At 35.0% G+C, this 8,939-nt stretch overlaps 1 protein-coding gene across 1 annotated transcript in view; it reads left to right on the top strand.

Moving 5' to 3' along the window:
- The window catches only part of TBC1D32 (TBC1 domain family member 32), a 238,765-nt gene that overhangs the window by 44,546 nt on the left and 185,280 nt on the right, over positions 1–8,939 (top strand). The window contains exons 11-12 of the mRNA XM_037742935.1: positions 1,874–1,933; positions 7,120–7,210. Coding sequence (XP_037598863.1) covers positions 1,874–1,933; positions 7,120–7,210 — 151 coding nt within the window. The remainder of the gene's footprint in view (positions 1–1,873; positions 1,934–7,119; positions 7,211–8,939) is intronic.

Below are 8,939 nucleotides of genomic sequence, written 5' to 3' on the forward strand. Positions count from 1 at the left end.
ACCACTCACTGCGCTGGCTTAAACAGCGGTAATGAGGTTTGTGGCGGTTTTTTTTTTTGCCCTGGAATCTACTGTCCTGGTTCTCTGCTCAGTCCCGTTTTTGAACCGGTGAATGGGCGACTTCCCGGCGGCTCCAATCGCCAGCCAAAAGGGCCCCCAGACCGGTGTATTTTGTATGGAGAACCACTGCTCCGGGGCGCCGACAAAGCAGCGGCGCGGGGCAAAGCAGCGGCGCTGGCCAGCACAGGTGTGCTGGCCGAAACAGACGCGCTGGCGACCGTGGAGCTCCTCTGCCTGGGAATTTCCTAGTCTGTGGGCAATAAAAACGCGGGTCCACTCACCCCCTGCGCTTTCACTGGGAGCTGCAATCCTGAGCTGTTCCTAAACGGCCATCTTGGATCCTCCTCCTCCAGTGAATTTTTTTTGCAAAATTGAGTCTAGGCAGAATTCGACCTGAAGGCTGTAGTTTGCTGACCCTGGTCTAAGAGATACACTATAAGGATTTCTTTTCTGAACATGGTCAATATTAAAAATAGTTTAATACTATATCAACTTATTTCTTTTAATAAAGTTGAAGAAAAGATAATAGTTTTTTGAAACATTTTAGGCTACAAGAGTTAAAACACAGAGTTTTGATTAACCTTCAGTTAACCAAAACACTATTTAATCAATGTTTAATTAAAAACTCTATTCCCGATTGGGTGCGGTGGCTCATGCCTGTAATCCCAACACTTTGGGAGGCCAAGGAAGGCAGATTACTTGAAGTCAGGAGTTTGAAACCAGCTTGGCCAACATAGCAGAACCTAGTCTTTATTTAAAAAAAAAAAAGAAAAAGAAAAAATATGAAAATTCTCTATTCCCTAGAATTCTGAAAAAGTTTTGACTTGTCTTATTTTGTTTAATATTTTTATTCTTTTTTTTTTTTTGAGATGGAGCCTTGCTCTGTCACCCATGCTGGAGTGCAGTGGTGCAATCTTGGCTCACTGTAACCTCCGCCTCCTGGATTCAAGTGATTCTTCTGGGACTGCAGGCGTGCACCACCATGCTTGGCTAATTTTCGTATTTTTGTAATTTTGTATTTTAGTAGAGACAGGGTTTCAACATATTGGCCAGGCTGGTATTGACCTCCTGACCTCATGATCTGCCCGCCTCAGCCTCCTGAAGTGCTGGAATTACAGGTGTGAGTGACTGTGCCCGGCCAATATTTTTATTCTTAAGTGAAATGAAGAAACTATATTTTGAACACTAATGATATCTTACTTAATCTAGCTAAACAATATTTATAGTTTTCCCTAGCTTTTTACAATACTATGCATTTACATGTTTCAATTCCATTTATATTTTGCTCCAAGGAGAGAATTAAATCTCTTTTGACACTTTGAATCATTTTTAAATATGGTTGGCAGAAAATGATTAGAGTACTGTCCCTTTGGAGCATTTCAGCGTTGTCAAATTTCTGCACAGGTAGACCATACAGTATCCTATTCAGCATGAGGGTTGTACTTATTTATTTATTTATTTTTATTTTTTTGCTACATGTATCTTTTCTTTGGATTCTGTCATAGGCTGGTAGGTATACTTTTTGGTGGTGCCTTTAAAATATTTTAGCTTGAAATTGGACACAATTGATGGATAGAATGTTTTTCTACTGATCGGCCACTAAATGATCTGCAAAGTTTTGATGTGATTTGCATTCTTGTGATTGCTATGCTTGTAATCCAGTGCACATATAAACACCTGTCTGTCATTGACTATAATGATTTAATCCTAAACTATTGTGTGATTTATGATGTTTTTATTGGAAATGATGCAGGAAAAATAGATTTTGAGTGGCACAGCTTGAGTATTAAATATCATTTCCTTTTAATTTTAGCATGCACATTATAGCAGAACTACTGTATTAAGACTTCTTGAAAAGAAATATAAGTCTCTGGTAAGTCTGTAATTCTGTTTTTATGTTGCAAAATAATACCACCAAAATATATATGATGTACTAACTTGAATTTGCAAAGTTGAGTGCTGATGATTCATACTGGATAATGAAGCAATTTGCCTTTTATGTGACCTTAGACCACCATCCTGTGAAACATAAAAGGATAAAAATAGAGACTTAAAATGCAGTCAAGATAACAATTAGAAAATATGTTTTATGTATATAGTAAATTGGCTTCTATAAATAACAAGCTAGTTTGAGAGAAGCCTTATTTTTAAGCAGTAGCATGTAGTTTGATTCAGATCAAGTATTAATAACACCATTACTTCTATAATACATACCCATGTTTTTCAGTGAAAATTACATGGCAGAACTGAGAACGATAAATACTTTTGCATTTGTAATTATTGGTTTGAGTTATACCAAATGTAGACTTAATACTCTAAAATATGTTACCAAAATCATCTACATTTGTTAATATTAGTAGAACAATGTGTAAGGACACTGAAAGGAATTAAAAAAAAATCAGCAAGTGTTATAAATAATTGACAAAATAGAAAACATAAAATGTATTAAGATATTCAAATGTTACACTATATAACTTTGGGTCAATAAACATGGTTTATGTAGTTAGGCAGACCCTTGAGTTTAGAAGTCAGGTGAAGAAGAGATTCCAGAATTGCGATTTTTGTTTGAGTGCAGTAGAGCATAAAATGAAGGAAGGAGAACAATAATTGTTTTGTGTTTGAGAATCAAGAGAATTGAGCAGCAGAATAAGAGAGGGATATTGAATAATGAGATAAGAATTTATTTGTAAAGGTAAAATATACTTAACAATTTTTAGAGAAATTGAATTGAAATAAATCTTCCCAGATATTGTTTTTCTCTCATTCCCATTTTAAAATTTGTTGTTGCTTTATGAATATAGACCAATCTTGCTAGAATAGAGAAAGGAAAAATAAAGAATAGGATTATTTTTTTCTCAGTGGTTTATAAACAGATAACTAATTTTTGCTATCACAGAGGCCCTTAGTGAAAGTGTTTTATAAGTTTTTTTTATAGATTAATTCTTAACATTGGTTTCTTATTTGAAAAGTTAACTATACCTTAACTTTTAACCTGCAAATGGAATCACATCATTGTAAATCATCTTAATATTTTATCAACTTAGTCAAATATTTCATTTTATGTATATAGTGAGTCAAACTTGTTTGAGATTTCAACTTAAACCTCATTTGCTCTAAAAAGTTTTCCTAAATTTATAAAATATCAAAAGGTTATGTATATTATATTTATTTTTTAAAAGTAAACTTGGCCCCACTTTTGAAAATAAACATTTGGGAAAATCAATGCAAGATCTGTTTATTCCCATTGTATTTTCAGAATCAAGGGTCAAATTTTGTGCATCTGTGATGGAAATTGCAGACTACTCAATCAATTTGTGTTTCTATTCTATAAGTGATTCTTGTGTAAGAACTTTACTTATAGCAGCCTGTTTAGCATGATGATTTGCTGATCTATTTCCTCTAGCTTCTCATCAGTGCTCGCTCTCTGATGTTTTCTGCAGTGATAAAATATCTGCATTGTAAAATACGGTAACCACGAGACACATGTGACTGCTGAAAACTTGAAATGTGACTATAAATGGGAAACTGTATTTTTAATTTTATTTAGTTTTTATTAATATAAATCTAGCCATGTGGTTGGTGGCTACTGTATTTATGTGGTTCTATACTGTCATATGTTTATGGTATTTTCAGTAGGTAACATTAAGCTATCAATTTTTGTATGTGCTGTTGGTTTTTTATAGAGATCCCTGAAAAAGTTAATCTTTGTTTCCATAGCATCTCAAAGTCATAAACTGGTTAAAAGTTTTGGCTGTCAGGATAAATATTTAACCTTTAATTTTTAACAATTTGAATCTTTATTCAGTCTACCTCTAAAGGAATGGTTTCGGAAATGGCTTTATGTAGTACCATTTTTACTGCTCTTTGAAAGTCATTTTAAAAAATGACTTGACAGCTTGGTTATTTAAATTCTCCCTTGGTTTTTCCTGTCTTATTGTATTTCACCTTTTTGTAAAATTTGTGTCTTAGGGGTTAACAATTAAATGAACTGACTGTTATATATTTGATAGTATAGGGCAATAAGTATCAAATACAATCCTGAATTTTATAGCAAATTTTTCTGTCTATTTTCACAGGGGTTAGAAAAATCATTCATTATACTCTCAACTTGACTCTTTAGGCTAGTGTTTAAATTCACTTTACTATAGATCTGCTTTCTGTTCCTGTGGTTTAAAGGGATGTCATGTAATGTGATTGATCCTGTCCTGAGATTGTTCCTTTTCTTTCTTGTGATTGCTACCTTTTCTCAAATAAAGATAGCGTGTTTAAGAAAATATAAGGGAAAGGAAAAGAAGGAAGTGTAAGTGGATGGTGAAGATAAAGCTGGGTAGAACTGGCTGCAAGGAGGGTGGATTTCTTTTTTTTTTTTTTTTTTTTTTTAAGACTAGTCAAGTGCAGTAGTGAGAAGGGGGGAAAGAGTAGAACAAGGAGTTCGATGTATAACTGACTGTGAACAATCAGTTGAGATAACTCACTACCTTCGGACCAGCCAGGAGGGTGGATTTCTAAAGGTTTGAATGAACTAAAGAGTCTTTGAGAGCGATTCCTTTGGAGACAGTGTTTTGAGTTTTCAGTTAAAGAAATGGACTATTGTTTGTTCTTTTGTTTTCTAACTCTTTAGAGCGTCTCTTAAGTGTATTATTTTATAATTTTTTTCATGTCAAAACTTCCCCAAAGTGTTATAAAATAACAAAGTTGTTATTGTTATTCCCTTCTGTTTTGTTTTGTTTTCTGTTGGAAAATGGATTGAAGGTTCTAGGTTGAGATAGAGGAGAATTATTGAAGCAAAACAATGTTTAATACACTGTAATAATCCAAGCAAAAGATGATGGAACCATGGAAGAAGGATAAGACAGAACTGGGATAAGTGGATGGACTCAGAAATACTCTATTTAGAACATAGGATATAGAGGACTTTTGAATGAGGGAGTTGTGATTGAGGCCTCAGACAATTGATGATTCATGTCATTCATTGAGATAAGTAACACAGTAAATAAGTAAAACATTTGCTAGAGAAATTAATGATTTTTAGATTTAGTAGATTTAGTCATATTGGAAATGCAGATTTCTAGGAGGCCTGGGTGTGGATCTTTGATGTCTGATTTAGACAAGACATGCAGATATGGGAAGGGCAGGGTTCCCCAAGACACACCCCAGGTTTGATGATTTGCTAGGAGGATCCATAGGATTCAGCATATAGTTATGCTTTCAGCTATTATTTATAACAATGAAAGCATACAAATTAAAATCAGCAAAGAGGAAAAAGTTCATTGGTTGAGTATGGAAGACACAGCTTCTGAAGAGTCTTTTTCCCGTTAGAATCACACAAGACATACTTAGTTCTTTCTGCACTGAATTGTGGCAACTTTTTTTTTTTTTAATGATATTTTAAGTTCTGGGGTACATGTGCAGAATGTGCAGGTTTGTTACATAGGTATTCACGTGCCATGGTGGTTTGCTGCACCCATCGACCCGTCATCTACATTAGGTATTTCTCCTAATGCTGTCCCTCCCCTAGCCCCCCATCCCCCCATAGGCCGTGACGTATGATGTTCCCCTCCGTGTGTCCATGTGTTCTCATTGTTGAGCGCCCACTTATGTGGCAGCTTATGTGAAATGGTATATACCAGGGAAGCTCATTAAAAAGTCAGTGCCTGGTTTTTGTTTTTGAGGAGGGGGTGCTGATCACATAGAAACCCTCTGCCTTGTACATACCAGGGTCCAAGACTCCTTGAAGGGGAGCAGGTATTCATCATAAACCATATCATTTGTGCAAACATTGTCAGCCATTCCCATTTCTCAGAATGATGAGAGCTCTCCTGAAATCCAAGTTCCTAGATGTTATAAAATCCCACTTTGTAAGGAGGCCTTTCTAAAGATAGAAGTCCTGCCATGTTACCGATTTTCCCCTATCATTCATTCTTATGGCCTCTTAACGAGTTAAGAGGCCATAAGAATGAATGATAGGGGAAAATCCATTGATTCCCTGATGCTGCAATTATGAACTTGCTCCTTTTCAAACCTTCGTTTTTTTTTTTGCATCTGAAGCTTAATCCTTCCCTCCACTTGGATTCCATCTGCTTCTTCCTATTGGGTATTTTTTTTCTATCACCTATCCCCTTTCTCTCTTTTATAGTCAAACTCTTCCTCTCTGTTGGCTTCCCCCAGTAACATTTAATCATAACCATATCCTTCTAACCCGAAAAAGAGTTTAATATTGACTCCAAGGTACAGTGGTTTGTCTATTTTTAAAATTTTCCTCAGCTGTCTTTCCTGAAAATAAAAATTATACTCCTTTTACTTTTTCACTTCCTATTCCTTTATTTGGTATAGTCTGGCTTTGTTCACCAAACTCCTATGAAACTGATCTTTTCAAGACCATCAACTCCTGCCTTGTTACCAAACTTAACAATTATCACACTATATATCACTGGTGGCTTTTATTTTGTTTGGGAATTAGGATAAGAGGCCATTGATGAGTAGGTAGGTGCTGAGGAAAGGGGAGAAGGTTTGAAGAGAATGAGAGGTTAGAATGGAGACTAATAGGAGAATCACTGTTAGAGTAGGGGTGGGAAATCATTTTTTATTGTGACTCTTTTCTTTGAATTATGAGATTTTTCTTTAACAGTTTTTAGCAATTCTGGTATTTGAGATGGAAATAAAGGCTTGATCCACTTGATATTTTGCTGGCTGGGTAGGAGGAAAAGATTCTAAGGCGAGGGAACTGGACAAGATAGTTTCTAAAGTTACGGCCATGGCCAGAGTTTTTGCATCTTTTACTATAAAATAAAAAGTACGTATTTATTTCTGTCCAGTGACACCAACATTATAACATTATTATGTTTGTTGGTCCACAAATATTTTCACAGTGTTCACCAGAGTGATGCCATAGTTAAAATGTAATTGAGAAGGCTGAGCTTTAAGAGCTGGAAAGGTACTGTTCTAAATATTTTTCTTAAATATTTCTCCAAAGCATTTTTACAGCTTTGACTAATTTCTTTTAATTCTTGGACTTGAGGGCTGCAAAGTTCTGGAATTAATAACTTATTATTTCATCAGATAACTACAGCTGTTCAACAGTGTATTCAGTACTTGGAACTGTGTAAGACTATGAAAGCTGATGAAACTTTGAGACATTCAAAGCATTGCAGTAAGTATTATTTCCTCTATTATATGCTTTTAAAAATGGTAAATTTTCTTGGTAAATAGAGTTTAGTAGTAACTTTTATTTTTAAATGATTGTTAGTATGATAAATTAGGTCACTTTTGCTAATGATGTAAAATATATTTTACACATTTCTAAGGTACACTATAATCATTATTTTTTATAACAGATCTACATTTGAAATTAATGTACAACCATACTGATTCTTACTAGATGCAGTTCTTCAATTCATAGTAGGGTCTATGTCCTCATCTGTTATACTGCAATAATATACAGTCCATTCTTTCCCCTTCAGAAATGTATCGATCATCTAATCAGACACATATGCACTTTAGTGGGAGAAAAACTTCCATAAAATGTTTTTATTTTTGGACACCCCACGTCATCCCGTGATCCTTCTCTGCTTATTCTCAGTCTGTGCTAAAATGTCCTGGATGCTTCATAATCTGGCCCCAATTTCTATACGATCTGTTCTCTAGTTATTGACTAAAATGAATCTTCTCTTAGTCTTTTTTGCATACCAATGCCTATACAACATTATTTTTACTCCTGCTGCCCCATCTGTAATTCCCTATACTGACAGGTATCTTATTTATCATGAAAGAAGAAACTGCATTTTAGATTTCAAGGCTTCCCTGCCTATTCTGAATTTTTCTTGCTCTTGCTTATATCACACAATTTGCCATGTGAACTTCATGGCTCTTATTGTTCTGTTGTTTTTATGTTGTTTTCTTCAGTATATAGTAAGCTCTATGGAGAGTATGAAGATATCTTATACTTTTCTTCATTCTCAGATGAATTTCTTTATCTAATTCAAAGCAAGGGAGTTGGTGATAGACCAACCATGGGTTTTAAAAGCTAGTGTATTGTAGGGGAGGAGAAAATGTAGAAGTTATAATTTATTCTTCAAGAGAAGGAAAAGGACATATAAGTTCATATTGTTATCTCATTTACAAACTTACAGATTTTTCTAATTTCTTGATATTAAAATGTAATATTTAGCTCATTTCCCCCCATCACTCTCTCAGCCCTTCATGGTTTTGCTCTCCTCCCTGTCTGAAGACCTCCAGGTGCTTCGCTGCATTATTATTATTTTTGGCATGTCTTAAAAAAAATTCTTTTTCAGAGTTATCTGCCTGCAGTTGCCCAACTTTAAGCCAGTTCAATTCTCTATCTTTTCTGGTACTCAGGTAATTGAGCAGAGACTATATGACATAGTTTGATAGTAAATATGTATTTTCTAACTTCAGCTGCTCTCTCTGTGTTGCTTTGGGATTCTCTTAGATGTTCTTTCTTCTTAGGGTTCCATAATAGCTACTACAAGCCCTTGTCGGTCTCTTTGAGCCCTCTGCTTTGCTCCTGCCCAGTTCTCTTTCAGGAGGAGCCCTTGCTTACTCTTTCATTAAGAAAAATGGAACTTTCCAGATATGAGTTCTCTAAATGTATTGCTTCTTTATGTGCAAGTACATATTTATATGCCCTAATCAATATTTCCTGTTTTGTTTTAGGTTGGTGTTTTGATTCTGTTATTGTGTGTGTGTGTGTGTGTGTGTGTGTGTGTGTGTGTGTGTGTGTGTATGTGTGAGCTTCTTCTCTTTCTTGTCCTAATTTTGCAGCATTTGCTTTTCTTGATCTTCTCACTTTTTTCATGGTAACATTCTTGCTTAGAGTTCCTCATTCTCCTCTAGTTTCGTGGTCACTTGAAAATCTCTTT

This window comes from Cebus imitator, unplaced genomic scaffold, assembly GCF_001604975.1.
Source record: "Cebus imitator isolate Cc_AM_T3 unplaced genomic scaffold, Cebus_imitator-1.0 Scaffold130, whole genome shotgun sequence".
NCBI lineage: Eukaryota > Metazoa > Chordata > Mammalia > Primates > Cebidae > Cebus > Cebus imitator.